General features: G+C 45.6%; 1 protein-coding gene across 2 annotated transcripts in view; it reads left to right on the top strand.

The window, feature by feature from the left end:
• Nucleotides 1-17,360, top strand: part of RGS9 (regulator of G protein signaling 9) — a 90,950-nt gene that overhangs the window by 45,620 nt on the left and 27,970 nt on the right. For both annotated transcript variants that reach the window (XM_054458610.2, XM_054458611.2), the window contains exons 10-13: nucleotides 6,690-6,719; nucleotides 7,533-7,594; nucleotides 10,850-10,963; nucleotides 14,419-14,534. In XM_054458610.2, the coding sequence (XP_054314585.1) occupies nucleotides 6,690-6,719; nucleotides 7,533-7,594; nucleotides 10,850-10,963; nucleotides 14,419-14,534 (322 nt within the window). The remainder of the gene's footprint in view (nucleotides 1-6,689; nucleotides 6,720-7,532; nucleotides 7,595-10,849; nucleotides 10,964-14,418; nucleotides 14,535-17,360) is intronic.

Genomic DNA, 17,360 nt, shown 5'->3' on the forward strand with positions numbered 1-17,360 from the left:
TTAGAAGTTTTTCTGGATTTCCTGAAATCCATTAACAGAGACAATGTCAGTTTCCTTTTTCACGTGAAGAAAACAAAATAGAGAGACATAGTCGTTTGCCCAAGGTGACCCAGCCAGGATTCGGTTACGTGTTTCCAGTTCTGTAGCTCATGTGCCTCCCTGATCCAACCACTGCTCCCTTCTCCACCCCACAAGGCCTACGTCCTGCACCCAGGGCCGGCTTCATGGGCAGGGGGCTTGTACAGCTGCCCAAGACCCCACCCTCAGAAGGACCCTTGTTTGATTTAATGTTCTGTTACCATCTCAGAATTCCTTACACTTTTTTTCTGAACAGTAAACCTGCATTTTTATTTTGCACTGAGCCTTGTAAATGGTAAGCAATTCTACGTCTACCTGATGAGGTCATACCTGGCTGGAAGGCTATTTACTATTTACGCATGATCACAATCTTGAATCCAAGACTCCTTAGACAGGTGCACCCCGTTAATTTTTTTTAAATCTATCTATCTATCTATCTATCTATATCTATCTATCTACCTACCTATCTATTTTGAGACAGTCTTGCTCTGTCATCCAGGCTTGAGTGCAGTGGCACAGTCTCGGACCACTGCAACCTCCGCCTCCTGGGTTCAAAAGGTTTTTATGCCTTAGCCTACTGAGTAGCTGGGATTACAGATGTGTGCCACCATGCACAGCTAATTTTTATATTTTTAGTAGAGACAAGGTTGTGTCTTTTTGGCCAGGCTGATCTCAAAATCCTAGCCTCGAGTGATCTGCCTGCCTTGGACCCTCAAAGTGCTAGGATTACAGACATGAGCCACCACGCCTGGCCTTTATTTATTCATTTTGAGACCAGGTTATAAGACTAGCTAATTTTTGTATTTTTAGTAGAGATGGGGTTTCACCATGTTGCCCAGGCTGGTCTTGAACTCCTGGGCTCAAGTGATCCACCTGCCTTGGCCTCCCAGGGTGCTGGGATTACAGGTATGAACCACTGCGCCCGGCCCCATCTCTTTTCTTGCCTGCTTTGCCTTAACCACTTGTGTTTCTGGATCTCCCGGTTTCTGACTTTAGACCCCCTCTCTGCTCTCAATGCCAGTGCTGCCCGATCCCTCACGGTTCTCCCCATCTCGCCTTTGGCTCCGTGGCTTTCTCGGCCCCCCACCTGAGTTTCTCTGCACATACCTGCCTGGCTACCCCATCCCAAGGTCCTTGCTTATTTCTCCCCTGCACTCCTGCTAGTGGCCTGACCCCTTCTGCCCTGTAACAATTGTCTGCACCCTCCATCCGGGGTTTGCCAGTCAGCCGGCCCAGAGCTATGTAATCAACAAGTCTAGATATGTCCCTATTTGGGCAACTCTGCAAGGGAAAAGTAAGAAGTTGTTAGAATGCTAAGAATGCAGAGCATCCAGAGATTCCTTAGGCAGAGTCTTCCTCCTGTAGCAAAGTGTGTCGCTGAGATGAGGCATAAAGAAGTGGCTTCACTCCAGGAGGGCCGGCAGCTGAGAAAGGAGGGAAGTTGTGTGTGAATGCCAGGCTGGAAAAAACCCCTTATTTCTTATTTTATCATGAGGTGGTTTTCTTTGAATTGCTTAGAATTGTGTGTACTTTTTTTTTCTTAACAACTTCACTTTAACATAATGTTTCTTATTGCCTTTGGCTAAGATATAATAATATTGATAGTAGGTTTGAAAGACTTAGCAAATAAAAATACAGGATTCCCAGTTATGTTTGAATTTCAGATAAGCAATGAATATCTTTTTTTCGCATAAGTAGGTCCCAAATATTGCCTGTGAATCCTGCATTTTATCTTATGATGAGGGCTTAAATTGTGTCGTGCACGTGCTCAGTGGTGGTGTAGTAGCCCTGATGAATAGGCACTGTGTGTAGGTCTCTGCTATGTGCCAGGCACCTCATGTCTATTATCTCTTTTAGTCCCTCTTTTTTTAAATTCTCCTTTTACAAATGAGAAATTAGAGGCTCTGAGATGCTGAGCAACTCATCCAAGGTCATAGCCACGAAGTGGTAGGACTAGGATTTTAACCTTTGTCTGACCCCCAAAGCCCATATGCTTCTTTATTTTTTTCCTTCCTTCCTTCCTTCCTTCCTTCCATCCTTTTTCTCTCTTTCCTTCCCTCCTTCGTTTCGTCCCTCCCTCCCTCCTCTCTCTTTCTTTTCTTTTCTTTTCCCTTTCTTTCTCTTTCTTTCTTTCTTCTTTCTTTCTTTCTTTCTTTTCTTTCTTTCTTTTTTCCTCTCTCCTTCCTTCTTTCCTTCCTTCTCTCTGTCTCTCTCTGTCTCTCTCTTTCTTTTTTGAGACAAGGTCTTGTTCTGTCACCCAGGCTGCAGTGCAGTCGTGTCATCGTAGCTCACTGCCACCTCAAACTCCTGGGCTCAAGCAATCCTCTGGCCTCAGCCTCTAGTAGTTGCTGGGACCACAGGCATGTACCACCATCCATACTCTTTCCTGAATCTCTTCTCCACCACTCCCTCCAAATCAAATTGTCTCTTCACCTTTTAAAAAGTTCAGGACTCTTTTCCCTCACTATCCCCTCCCTGCACAGACTCCTAGAAGAGCAGAGATCCCTGTATGTTAATCTAGAGGAAGCAGATCCCATGGACGGCTGCTTTTTCCAGGTTCATAATTTATTGTACAAATTGAATTATCACATGACAAGTCGACATGAGCTTCTCCAGGCATGAGAACTAAATGGCTGAGGCACAGACAGTTTAGAATCCATTATATTGCTTTCACAGATGGAGTTTTTTTAGATCTTCACTTGAAGTGAAAGATCATCAAAGCAATGCCTCCATATGTGGCCAGTACTCAACTCACTGTACTTGTGAGCGTCTAAGAGTTGAAATGTATTTTAACGCCTGGAATTGGGCATCAGTTTCTGGACCCGCCATGATTTCAATCTAGCCAAAGCCACACATTCCGCAGCCACTGTCCTTCAACATATACAACCTGGACAGCTATTTTTAAAGCTAGAAATACAAGCTAAATTCATGTGGACAATCCAAGGTAGAGGTGGGAAAGTCTCACCTTCAACCAAATCCTATTAATGGAGAGCAGGCTGCAGTTCCATTTCCAGAAGATAACTGGTAATTCTGGGAATCAGAAAACAAAATAGCAAACTACAGCACAGAGGCAGAGCCCTAGGGAGATAATAAAATCGAATGAAGTGAACAGGAGTATACAAATTGTAAACCCCTAAAGACTGAGATAATGGCTCTAGAAGCAAGTATATTAGGCCAAAGGGAGACCCCCTAGAGGCGGAATGGAAATGAGCATGGCAGAAAGTCCTGCAAATACAGCTCCCTGCGGGGCCCAGAGAACACCAGGCAGCCAGGATGCATCTGTGTGCGTCCACTCAGGAGCCCTGTGCCCCCAGGTTCTGGCTGCAGAACAGTGGCCGACAGGCAGAAAGCTTGATGCTGGGGTCTGGACACCTTGGAGGTGCTTATGACACTGGCTGCTGAGTGTGGGCCTAGCACGATTCTGGTCTTCACCATCATGAGTGTTAAGGACAGAGTGTTTCTGGTACTTGTATTTTGTCTGCATTAGGGCTCTAATTCACTTCTGGTTTACATTTTATTTATTTATTTATTTTGAGATGGAGTCTTGCTCTATCGCCCAGGCTGGAGTGCAGTAGCGTGATCTCGGCTCACTGCAGCCTCCACCTCCTGGGTTCAAGCAATTGTCCTGGGTCAGTCCCGCCTCCACCCCACCCCCCGCCAAGTAACTGGGATTACAGGTGTGCATTACCATGCCCGGCTAATTTTTGTATTTTCAGTAGAAATGTGGGTCTCACCATGTTGGCCAGGCTGACCTTAGGTGATCTGCCTGCCTCAGCTTCCCAAAGTGCTAGGGCTACAGGCGTGAGCCACTCTATCCGGCCTTGTTTACATTTTAAATTAAGTGACTGGACAGAGTCATTCCATCCTGTAGCACTCTCAGCTTCAGGGCAAGGAAGGAATTGGAAGAGAGCAGGCTAGGAGGAGAAAGTGAACAGGATCAGCGATTTTGTGTTTCTCAACAATCGCTCTTCAGCTCTGCAAAGGGAAGAGCTGAATTTGAATCCTGGCCCATCCAATTACTGACCAGGAGGTGTTGAGAAGTTTACACACAACCTTTCAGAAGCTTTGTTTCTTCAGTTAAAAATTAATATAATAAAATCTCCTTACCTTAAGCTTTGTAAAGGCTCAAAGAAGTGTAAATTGCTTCGCAGTAGTTGCTAGGCAGTTATCATTATGTAAAAGTACAGCTCCCCCTTTGAGCAGAGGGCATAGACCAGTAGATGCTATTCTGAATAACCCACTCCAGCAAGGCTCCAACAGAAGGAAGTAATTATGAAGTATTAGATTTCAATGTAAGTCCACTCTGGCCCCAGGGTCCTTTTCTACCTGAAATGTGCATCTTCTAAAACAGTGCCTTATGTTGGAGGAGAATGGGATCAAATAAGTATGATTGCCAATGCATTTGGATCATTTGGGGAGTGCTTTCAATTTTTTAGTGGAAAAAAATGCTATTAAGCTTAGAAAATATCCCCATTCTTCTAGGCCCCCAAGCACGCTGAATCATCATTTATTACATATTTGCTGAGCATCTACTCTGCATTGGACATTGTGCTAGGGAAGATAGACCTGGCCCCCTGCCCTTAATGGTGCCTTCATGTTGATTAAACAAAGAGTCACACAAATAAGGATAAAATTCAAATGGTGATCAGTGCTATGAAGGAGGAGGTCAGGATGTATAAGAGCCTAAAACATAGAGAACTATGTGAGCCTTACCTTTCTGAGATAACTCTTCCTAATCCCCTATGCAGGAAAAAGATTTCTTGTGAAAAGCAATGATAGAAGAGCAATCCAGGGAAGCAAAATGAAACCCAGCCTGAGTTAGAAAGGAGAGACCAGTATATGACATTCTAGACTGGACTCTCCTGTACTCCTTTTCAATGGGCTCATGGGCCAGTGTTTATTTTGCTGACTGCCTCAAAGGAAGTAGTGTCCTCCTCAGACTTAACCACTCTTTTCCAAGTGAAGACTTGGGTGGGTTAAGCAGCATGGATATTAGCAAAGCAGGAATTAAGAGGGTCCCCGTGAGGCCGGGAGCGGTGGCTCACGCCTGTAATCCCAGCACTTTCGGAGGCCAAGGCAGGCGGATCACGAGGTCAAGAGATCGAAGGGATCCTGGCCAACATGGTAAAACCCCGTCTCTACTAAAAATACAAAAATTAGCTGGGCATGGTGGCATGTGCCTGTAGTCCCAGCTGCTTGGGAGACTGAGGCAGGAGAATCACTTGAACCCGGGAGGAGGAGGAGGTTGCAGTGAGCTGAGATCACACCATGCACTCCAGCCTGGCAACAGAGAGAGACTCCGTCTCAACAACAACAACAACAACAACAACAACTACAGCAACAAAAAGAGGCTCCTCTTGAAGTATAAGAGTCAGTACCAACCAGCCCCTGGACACAACCAAACCTAGAAGAACTGAGGCTGGGATCACCACCTTGCCCAGCCTCCAAGAGTTACATGGAGCAGAAAAGTGGTGCAGAGGAAGCACGGCCCACTGCAATTGCAGATCTATGTATTTTAGCCAGAGATAGATCTGAATGGTTTCCAGGAGCTTCTAAGAGCCTGAACATGAAGCCCCTCTTGGAACTGTCTTTTCTTTCTCTGCCTTAACTCAAAAAGTTGGGAGGTGACACCCTGAAGCTTATCCCCAGTATGACCCTGCTCCAACAGCTTCAGCAAGGGGATGGAGCCTGATTCCACAGGGCAGCTCAACTTGGGGACTCAGCTTGCAGTCCATGCTGGCCTCAAGCCTTTCCATTATGTGCTTTATTTTTGGTAACATTGGTTTATTTTTCAACTTATATTATTGGTCAAATTGTTATGACTACTTGGGGAATGCATCTCACCATTGCTTCAGAGCTCTCCCCTGTAACAAAAGAAACCAACACCCAAGCTCTGTGCTAGTTTTTCTATCTCTTCTCTCTTTCTCTCTCTCTCTCTCTTTTTTTTTCTTTTTTGAGACAAGGTCTTGCTCTGTTACCCAGGCTAGAATGCAGTGGCATGATCATGGCTTACTGCAGTCTCAACCTCCCGGGATCAGGCAACCCTCTCACCTCGGCCTCCCAAGTAGCTGGGACTACAGGTGCACGCTACCATGCCTGGCTAATTTGTTTGTGCTTTTAGTAAAGACGGGGTTTCGTCATGTTGCTCGGGCTAGCCTCGAACTCTTGGGCTCAAGCAATCCTCCCTCCTCGGCCTCCCAAAGTGCTGGGATTACAGGCTTGAACCACCGCACCTGGCCTTCCCCATTTTTCTCTTAATCCATATCTCAGACAGGAATCTGTATCTCTCACTCTACAGATCATTCTGTAGGCACTATGCTGAATTGGCACCAATCCCAAATTTAGTCCTTAATTCATCTTGGCCTTTAGGCGAGCAAAGTTAGAGTGGTAAGTTATGCTCCTTTGCTTACCAAATCTCTTGCTTGGTATTTATTCCCCAGGGGTTACATAGACCAGAGTGGAGGCAGTAGACATGGAGAAATCCTATCTTTTAAGAAAGAAAAAAAATGGGCATTTTTCTCATGGGGAAGGATTTTTATTTTTCAAATGGGTGTTTGAACCGTAATGATTTCATGACATCTGCTTAATAGTTTTGTTTCTTTGTCTTACAGAAACAAACAGTCGTTGCTGTCAAAAAAGAGGTAATTAGTCTTACACTTCCAGCGAAGAATGGTTTTAAATCTTCTAACAGATTATATGTACTTTGCTTTACCCTCTGCACTTGGTAATGAAATGAAAACCACGTGCAATGTGTAAGCTCTGGCTTTTGTAAGCTCTGGCTGGGGCCGAGGCTGACACTCAGGGTCTGAAAAACCCCTCGAAGGCACAGAGCTGAGGGGTGGCCAGAGAGGACTGTGGAACCAATGCTGCAGGCTGCAGAGACTCTACATCCTCAACGTGGCCCCTGCGCCTATCATTACAGGGCCAGAATCTACCCAAGGTGGCAACTGCCTATTTTGGCAAATCTTATGTCTGGGGCCCAAGACAGAGTCCTGGGAACCATGGGGCATTGAGGTGGGATGTACGGTTAGCTATCTCAACATGGAGGAAGGTGGTTGAGGAGGGGATAACTTGCTTTGTGCAATGCTGCAGAATCAGGAAGTTTAAGGATGTCACCTGTGGTGGGGACCGCTCTCTGCTTCTGTCTGCCAGAGACACGTGAGGGAAAAGCCAAGTGTTTGTCCCCGTGTCTCAGTTGAATGCTCCTTAGAACTTTTTTTTTTCTGCGATGCTTTTTCCCAGACTAATATATAATGGCTGAAGGAGGCCACTGATTTGAAGTCTGTGGTCATCTGTCCACTGTGGGCCTGACCCACTGGTACTGAGGGGGCTGGCTCTGGGCATGGAACGGGGTGCAGCTCTGGGTAAATGGCTTCTGGGTTTGGAGGCTGTGTGTAGTGACACTGAAGGGTGGGAGGGGGTTGAATACCTTCTGACAACTGTGTCTCTTCCAGATCATGTATTACCAACAGGCCTTGATGAGGTCCACAGTGAAGTCTTCTGTGTCCCTGGGAGGGTATGTCCCTGATTTGTTGATCTTGCTAAAGTCTGAGCAACAGGTAGACAAGAGGAGAACTTCTGCAAACTCCACAAGTCCTGGGCTGACAGACTGAAGATTCAGCAGAACTGTGAGGGACAAAACCAGTCTCTTGGGGGCTTAGTTCCTAATTCGTCTCTCAGAATAAGCCTCCGGGTCTCATCTTGGGTTAGGCAAAATCAAGGGTAGGTGAGGTTCTAGAAAAGACTGTTATGCTTCTTGGAATTCACTAATGTGTGGATGGGGAAGTTGGAAAGAGTTGGAAGTCCATGGACTGAAGACCCTGTGAGGATCCAAGACAACCTGGGTGCCTATCGTTACCCGTTCCAATTCATTAGGGGTGTGTGAGTCATGTTTACTGGTTCCATGTGCTACTAAATGTCCGTTGTTCATCTTTGATTTAAAATCCCATTAAGACAAATTGGACATTTATGTTTGATTTATTGAACTTTCTGGCTACCTTGACCCAGCCCCCCATAGAACATCATCTAGGAGACAAGAAAGAGCTGAGCACTGCCTCCCACATGCAAGCAGTTATTCCTTTAAAATGCAGAATTTATTTTAGGACCTCATTGCTAACTCTGGGATTTTCCTGCACACATGAAAATAAACTTGGCTTATTAGGCACGATGTGACTAATCATGTATTCTGACTGTGTAAGACTCAAGTCATGGTACTAACAGGGACTGAAGATGCTGTGTTTTGTTTAGTGCCTTCCTTCAATATGGTTAAGGGTTGGGCTCTTGTAAAAATGTTTTACATCTTCCTATGTCCCCAGTTTGCAAAAATGCCACCTGCCTGAGAAAATATGCCCTGACCCCACCCACATTTCAGTGACTCTGCTGCTGCTGAGCCCTGATCCCAGCTGAGGAGGGCACCTGTGTACTCAGGGGCATTCACTTTGGGTTATAATAATCATCATTTTTCTATGATAAACTCAAAACCATATACTTCCATGTTCCATATACCCAGTTTCATGAAACCAAACAGAAAGAAAATGGAAGGAGACCCAAGGATATTTCTTAGACCCAATTTCCAATTTTTATTTGTCTCAGGACCTCATTACCATAATTTTGACATCATTAGTGTTTTGACCTGTGAACCAGTTTTTTTTTTTGCTGTTGTTTTTGTTTTTTTCCTCCAGCTTCTCCACTGGTAAAGGTCTGGGCCCGTCGAGGTGGCTCATGCCTATAATCCCAGCATTTTGGGAGGCTGAGGTGGGCAGATCACCTGAGGTCAGGAGTTCAGGGCTGAGGTCAGGTCGGATCACCTGAGGTCAGGAGTTCAAGACCAGCCTGGTCAAAATGGAGCCCCATCTCTACTAAAATTACAAAAATTAGCCAGGCATGGTGGTGTGCACCTGTAGTTCCAGCTACTCGGGAGGCTGAGGCACAAGAATTGCTTGAACCCAGGAGGAGGAGGCTGCAGTGAGCTGAGATAGCGTCACTGCACTCCAGCCTGGGAGACAGAGCAAGATTTTGTCACAAAAAGGAAAAAAAAAAAAAAGGTCTGATTGTCGACTAAGAGAGTCTCGGGAGAGAATAAGCCAGGGGGCTTGAGTTCTGAATAGAATTGCAAACCCAGTGCTTATCTCTAAGGTACCAGTGGTTTATCTCTAAGGCCTGGATCCTGTTCTGTCCAAATCTCATGGCTGAGGGAAGACTTCAGGGCAGGTGCATTTTACATTCACTGTGGACACAATTCCCCACCTACAGGGAGGAGGCACAGCAGGTTTTCAATACCCAGACAGCAGGAAATGCATTGACTCAGAAGATCTGACTCAACTCAAGGGAATTAGCTCTTTTTTAGAAAACTTTTTTAATTGACACATAATTGTACATGTTTAGGGGGTACATAGTGATGTTTCAGTACACGCAATGTATACTGATACGATCAGGGTAATTAGCATATCCATCATCTCAAATGTTTATCATTTGTTTGTGTTGGGAGCATTCAATGTCTTCTCTTCTGGCTATTTGAAATTATATAAAGTAAAACAGAAGTTACTACAGACTGGGAAGGGAAGGGGGAAGGGGAGATAGGGAAGTATTTGTTAAAGGATAAAAAATTAGGCCGGGAGCGGTGGCTCATGCCTATAATCCCAGCACTTTGGGAGGCTTGGGGCAGGAGGATTGCTTGAGTCTAGGAGTTGAAGACCAGCCTGGGCAACATAGTGAGACCCCATCTCTACAAAGAATAGAAAAAATTAGCCAGGTGTGGTGGCACATGCCTGTGGTCCCATCTCATCATGAGGCTGAGGTGGGAGGTCAAGGCTGCAGTGAGCCGTGATTGCATCACTGCACTCCAGCCTCAGTGACAGAGCGAGACGCTGTCTCAAAAAAAAAAAAAGTTACAAAATTACAGCTAGATAGTGTTCTGTAGCACTGTAGGATGACTGTAGTTAATAATAATACAGTGTGTATTTCCATAATAGCTAGAAGAGAAGGAATTAGCTCTTCCTCCAAATAGTGTGTTTGGGCCAATTAAGCCCCAGGTTTAAATAATGGGCCTAAGTTTCCAAACGCAGGCATTATCCTGACAAAGGGTAGAACCCAACATGGCCAAGAGTCTTGGAGTCTGTGGCAACTTTGGGCTTCTAAGATGGGTGCAGAGACACAAGTTTGAACATTCCAAGTTGGTTTTGAATCTAAAAACCTATTGATAAAATATAAACTGGCCGTATTTTAATGAAATAGGTACAGAAAGGCCAGGCGTCATGGCTCACGCCTGTAATCCCGGCACTTTGGGAGACTGAGGTGGGTCGCTTGAGCCCAGGAGTTTGAGACCAGCCTGGGCAACTTGGCAAAACTCCGTCTCTACCAAAAATACAAAAAAAAATTAGCCTGGCCTGGTGGTGCCAGCTACTCAGAAGGCTGAGGTTGGGAGGATGGCTTGAGCCTGGGAGGCGGAGGCTGCAGTGAGCCAAGATTGTGCCACTGCACTCCAGCTTGGCTGTCTCAAAAAAAAAAAGAAAAAAGAAATAGGTACAGAGGAATGACAGAGGGACTAGATGGAAGACAATGTTTCATTTCACAAGTAGAATTGGGACTGATTTTGTCAAATACCTGCCAATCCCAAGGGTTATTTGATTTGAGGAAGTTTCTAAGAAAACCGTAATAAGCATGTCATCAAATCGATACAGGAAAAGAGGACAGGCTGGTCAGTTGACCTGTGTATCGTTGTCGTATCTTGGGTGTCGAGCTTCTAGGAAATCATTTTCTGTTTGCTTTTCAGGATTGTGAAATACAGCGAGCAGTTCTCATCCAACGATGCCATCATGTCAGGCTGCCTCCCCAGCAACCCCTGGATCACCGATGACACCCAGTTCTGGGACTTAAATGCCAAATTGTATGTATTTTATATATTGGTGTTTTTAAAAAACCGTTTTTGAGTTACAGTTCACATGCCATAAAATTCACCTATTCAAAGCATACAGTTCAATGGTTTTTATTATATTCATAGAGATACGATCAATTTTAAAACATGTTCATTAGACAAAAAAGAAACCCTGGACCCCCTCCAGCCTTAGGCAACTATGAATCTACATTCTGTCTTTACGGATTTGTCTATCTGGACATTTCCTATCAGTGGCATCAACTGGAATCGGAGGAATGACAGAGGAACTGGCTAGCAGACAATGTTTCATTTCACAAGTAGAAGAGGAACTGATTTTGTCAAATACTTGCCAATCCCAAGGGCTACTCGATTCGAGCAAGTTTCTAAGAAGACAGTAATAAGTATGTCACTAAATCAATACAGGAAAAGAGGACAGGCTGGTCAGCTGACCTGTGTATTGGTTTCATCTCTTGGGTGTTGCGCTTCTAGGAAATCTGGGAAAGACTATGGGGTCTTTTGCGACGAGCTTTTTTCACTTAGCATCATGTTTTCAAGGTTTATGAATCTTGTAGCATGGATCAGAACTTCATTCCCATTTATGGTTGAATCATCTTCATGGTATGGATGCACTAGAGTTTGTTTTTCCATTCATCTGCTGATGGACATTTGGGTGGTTTCTGCCTTTTAGCTATTATGAAGAATGCGGCTATGAACATTCGTGGGCAGGTTTTTGTGTGGGCATGTTTTCATTTCTCTCGCGTGTATATCTAGAAGTGGAATTGCTGAATCAAATGGTGACTCTATGTTTAACAACAGATTGGTTTTGAAAATTAAAAAATCATATGTATGGCTTTGCATGTTTGATATCTAATTAGCGTAAACTTAAGTTCTGAGCGGGCAGGGCCCTAAACCTGCTATTTCCCTTGCCCTTTGGCTCTGTTTGCCAGTTTTGAACAGTCATTGCTCACTGGACCTGCACGCTTGTGTTATTTGGAAGAGGGGGCAGAGGCAGAAACGCAGGAAAGTTCCAGCACACAGAGGAAGGAAGAAGAGAAGGGTGTAATGGTCAAGTTACAGGGAGACAGAGAGGAGGACAGGGGAGAAGGGACAGGCCTGAGTGTGTGAAGGAGGTGGGGTGATGGGAAAGGAGGGAGTGCCAGGTATAGGTCACAGCTTGGGTCAATGCTGCCGAGGCCATGAGGAACACACAGGTGACACTGACCCAGCTGGGTAAGCAGGCCTGGCCTGGGAGGGCCCTGATTCTTACCTCGAGCAACACTGGTACCTATTCCATGTGGCCAACTCTGGGCAGCCAACGGGTTAAGGAGGCCACTTCTCTGGAGTCGGGGGTCCCCTGTCTACTAAGGTCAACTGCAGAGCCAAAGACTCTAGAACTACCTTCTGGGGAGGCTTCCCTTATCCTCTCTGGGCTCTGGCTATTGGGGTGCTTCTCTGCAGCCCATGTCTGCCTCCCAGGGTACTGAATGAGAGAGGCGACCTGTGTCTGCCTGTGGACAAGCGTGTGCAGACGCTGGCTCTCCATGGAGGAGAAGGCAGGGAACCTGGCCAGGAAGAGGGTTGTCCTAGGAGAGCTTGGGGAGGAGAGATGGATGGCAGCCAAATTTTAAATAAAATGGGGAGCACGGTATTGAAGACAGGTAGAGGTTGCTGGTGAGAAGAAAAGAGTGTGTTCTGTGTAAGAACCGTTGATCAGAGGGCACCGGGTGGGTGACAACTGGAACTCCCCATTAAAATGGGAAGCCCTGTTGTTTTTTGTGGATCCTATATATTTATTGAACCAAATATATATATATAATATATATTTATTTATTTATTTTTTGGTGCACCTATCACCTGAGCAGTATACACTGAACCCAGTTTGTAGTATTTTATCCCTCACTCCCTTTTCACCCCTTTCCCCTGAGTCCCCAAAGTCCATCGTATCATTCGTAAGCCTTTGCATCCTCATAGCTTAGCTCCCATGAAAGCGGGAAGTTTTGTTCTTAATGATTTAGATTTTAGAACAATATTACAATTATTGGGGAAGCTTAACAAAAACATCAATATTTGGGCTTTATCCTCCCAAACCTCTTATTTAGTTGACCTAGGTTTCTGTCTCACCCCTATCGGCATTTTTTGAAAGCTCTGCTGATTTTCATAAGCAGCCAGGATTCTTAGGCTGGTTTAGAGCGTTGATTCCCAGTGTGGGCCCTGGACCAGTGGCATCCGCAGCACCAGGGAACCTGTCAGATATGCGTATTCTTGGGCCCCACCCACTCCTACTGAATCAGAAACTGTGAGGTTGGGACCCAGCAATCTGTTTCAATGAGTCTTCCAGGTGATTCTGATGCACGTGGAAGTTTGCAAACCACTGTCATCATCACAACTCAGCTTCTTACTAATTATGTGAGACTTGGCAAGTATTTAACCTCTTTGAGCCTCAGTTTTCTTGACAATAAAATGGGATAGTAATACTCAACTCATAGTGTTCTTTTAAGGATTCAATGGTATGTGTGTAACACACAGTACCTCACATAGGACAATGCTCTGTGAATTGGCAGTTGTTAATGTTATCAGTTTTCTTATTGTTTTTACATGTGTTCTTATGGAAAGTGTAAAACTTGCTTGGCATGCTTTGTCTTGGATCCCATAGACATGCATTGTGCCTGGTTCTGGTCCTAGCTGCTACATCAGTGGGAAAAATGGTGTGAGGGACTTGAAACCTTAGTTTCAAAGGTCTGTGTTAGGTTTAGGAGAATTCCATAAGGGATAGGAGAGAAAACTGAGTCTTTTTCTGATTCTCTGGAATGTAAGATCTCTGCTAGCTGGGCTCGAATGTCCTACCTGGGATCAGGGAAATCTTTCCAAACAAGGAGGTGCAGTGGGACCTGCATCTTAGAGGAAGCCCTGAAAGGGAGTGCAGAGATGGCAAATGGGTCTACTCCAAGGCACCTGGCCTGAGGCAGGTATAGGAGGAGCCACCGGCTCCCACCAGAAGCCAGGGTGTGCCATGGTGGAGGGGCAGCTGTCATGGGTGATAGGCACCCAACAGGTGGCAGTGATTGTAGCACCCAACACCAATGCTGCTCCAGAATTCTCTCCTGGTCCAGGTGGCAGCCTGACCCTCTGCTGGCCAGGCTCCAGGCTGTTACCAGGCCTTGGAGGAGGCATTTGAATTCATTTGTCCTTAAGGCTAAGTGAGCAGGACCTGAGTGTGGGCTCCCCACGGTGGGCATCCTCCTCACCTCTGGGATGGTCACGTCTTTGATGTGAGCCCCAGGGGACTTGCCTGTGGCCGCATCTTCCTAGCAAGTGATTACTTGGCTTGTGTGTTATGCAGGGATTGGGAGGAGGAGGAGGATTGGATTGAGCCCTGGGCCATGAGACTAAAGGCCCTCACCCCAACCCAGGCCACCACCTGGCGCAACCCCCTACCTGTCTGGTGCATTTACAAATCATCCTTGCAGGGTGGAAATCCCAACCAAGATGCGAGTGGAACGATGGGCCTTCAACTTCAGCGAATTGATCCGAGACCCCAAAGGTCGACAGAGCTTCCAGTACTTCCTCAAGAAAGAATTCAGTGGTGGGTCTTTGTTTAAAAAAAAAAAATTAAAATAACTTACTTTTAGAAAGAGTCCTTTAATGTCTAGCCTAGGGTTTGGGGAATTTCTCAGCAGATGTTTTCAGAGCTTTGCTTATGCCCTTAAACAGTCGCTTCCTTTCACAGCTTTAAGAATGGGACCTGAGCCCAAGACTCGTTCTTTCCATAGACTCAAAGAGGCCCCACCGTCTGGGGGAAAATTGCACCTGCTCACAGAATCCACATTAGGATCCCTCACATTTCTGAGGGCTCCATCCATCCTGGATGCTCCCACTGTCACCCGAGGAGCCCCCACTCCTTCCAGCCAGCCTCTAAATATAATGAACCTGGAGGAAGGGAAGGGAGACAGGCAGGCTTTCCCTTTCTTTCTCTTTTTGTCTCCCAGCCTGATTTTCTTTTTTCTTTTTCTTTTCTTTCTTTCTGTTTTTTTTTGGAGACAGAGTCTTGCTGTGTCGCCCAGGCTGGAGTGCAGTGGGATGATCTCAGCTCACTGCAACCTCCGCCTCCCTGGTTCAAGCGATTCCCCTGCCTCAGCCTCCCAAGTAGCTGGCGTTACAGGTGCCTGCCACCACACCTGGCTATTGTTTTGTATTTTTAGTAGATATGCGGTTTCACCATGTTGGCCACGCTGGTCTCAAACTCCTGACCTCAGGTGATCCGCCCTCCCCAGCCTCCCAAAGTGCTAGGATTACAGGCGTTAGCCACTGTGCCTGGCTTCCTGATTTTCTTTAGCTCAGTCAGTGGTTCTACACATTCAGTCTGCCTGGGGATATTTTAAAACATGTTTTCCTGGATCTCATCCCTAAAATTGCTTTTAAATTGGTGGGGGTTGGAATCCCCGAAGTTTTGGAAACTCCCCAGACGATTCCAATGTGTGGTGATTGGCAGCCATCACCTTAGCTCCTGGCCTGATTTCTTCAGGGCCTTAGGATGGTGTGGATTTTAGTGGAATGGGCAGGGCCACATTTTATGTCCCATCTCTGAACGTCACCTCATGAGGGGTACTGTGACTTTTTTTTTTTTTTTTGATATGGAGTCTCGCTCTGTTGCCCAGGCTGAAGTGCAGTGGCATGATCTCAGCTCACTGCAACCATCGCCTCCGAGGTTCAAGTGATTCTCCTGCCTCAGCCTCCAAAGTAGCTGGGACTATAGGCACGTGCCACCACACCTGGCTAATTTTTGTATTTTTAGTAGAGACACGGTTTCGCCATGTTGGCCAGGCTGGTCTCGAACTCCTGACCTCAAGTGATCCACCCGCCTCGGCCTCCCAAAGTGTTGGGATTACAGGCGTGAGCCACTGCACCAGGCCTGTGGCTTTTTAAATATACTGCATTTCCCGGAGAAGCACCCGCAAAAAAACACGAGGCCAGATCAGAACCAGGCTGTGCATTCACCACTTTCATTGAAGTATTTACCTTTACGGGATTCTTTTACCTCCTTGCTCAGTCTTTAGCCCTGGGGGCATCACGCCTGAGCCTTGACACTCGGCTGCTTACTACCCAAGATCCACTTGTCTGTGGCACTGCTCCAGAAACGAATCCTACTGGACATGCCTTTAGCCTGGCTGACTGCCGGATGCAGAACATTACATGATAATATGGATTGTTGATAATCCGTCTCCCTAATCAAGTCTAATTGCCACTCTAGAACAAAACCCAGAAAAGATGGATGGACTGGCGAAGAAGTGGTTATTATGCCATCTAGTGGCAAAGTGACAACATACACCCTGAATTTATTATCTCCCCTCCACTCATTCCTTAGTGAGAATCCAGCGAAAAGATTTCCCTGCGTTATTTAAACCGTATTATTAGCAATCTCCTCATGAGATTCCTGAGGCTTTAGGTATGAACAGGGCAGACAAATCATCAATTTGCTCATTTACTTTTTAAAAAGATTTTTAAATTGAAATATTATTTGCATATGATGAAATTAACTTTTTAAAAGTGTACAATTCAGGGGTTTTGGTGTATTCACTAAATTGTGCAACCATCATCACTAGTTCCAGAACATTTTTGCCACATTGAAAAGAAACTCTTTATCCATTAGAATCATCTTCTATTCCTCCCTCTCCTGAACCCCAGCCCTAGGCAACCACAAATCTACTTTCTACCCCTACGGATTCACCTCTTCAAGACATTTCATATAAACGAAATCATGCAATATGTGACCTTTTGTCTTCTTTCACTTAGCATAATGTTTTTAAGGCTTGTCTGTGTTTCAGCATATAACAGCGCTTCCGTTCCTTTTTTTTTTTTTTTTTTTGACAAAGTCTCACTCTGTCTCCCAGGCTGGAGCGCAGTGACGTGATCTCATCTCACTGCAACCTCTGCCTCCCGGGTTCAAGTGATTCTCCTGCCTCAGCCTCCCAAGTAGCTGGGATTACAGGCACCCGCCCCCATGCCCGGCTAATTTTTGTATTTTTAGTAGAGACGGGGTTTCACCATGTTGGCCAGGCTGGTCTCAAACTCCTGGCCTCAGGTGATCCACCTGCCTCAGCCTCCCAAAGTGCTGGGAATACAGGCGTGAGCCACCGTGCCTGGCCGCTTGGTTCCTTTTTAATGACTGCATGATATTTCCTTCATTCGTTTTTAATGACCCCATAATATTTCCTTGTTTGTATGTACCCACATTTTGCTTATCCATTCGTAAGTTAATGAACATTTGGGTTGCTTTTTTTTAGCTACTATGAATAATGCTGCTATGAACTTTTGTGTACACATTTTTGTGTGCTCATTTAATATTTTTGGTGGGAAAATATATATAACATAAATTTTACCATTTTAACTATGTTTTTTTTTTTTGAGACGG

The sequence above is a fragment of the Pongo pygmaeus genome, chromosome 19 (assembly GCF_028885625.2).
Source record: "Pongo pygmaeus isolate AG05252 chromosome 19, NHGRI_mPonPyg2-v2.0_pri, whole genome shotgun sequence".
Classification (NCBI taxonomy): Eukaryota; Metazoa; Chordata; class Mammalia; order Primates; family Hominidae; genus Pongo; species Pongo pygmaeus.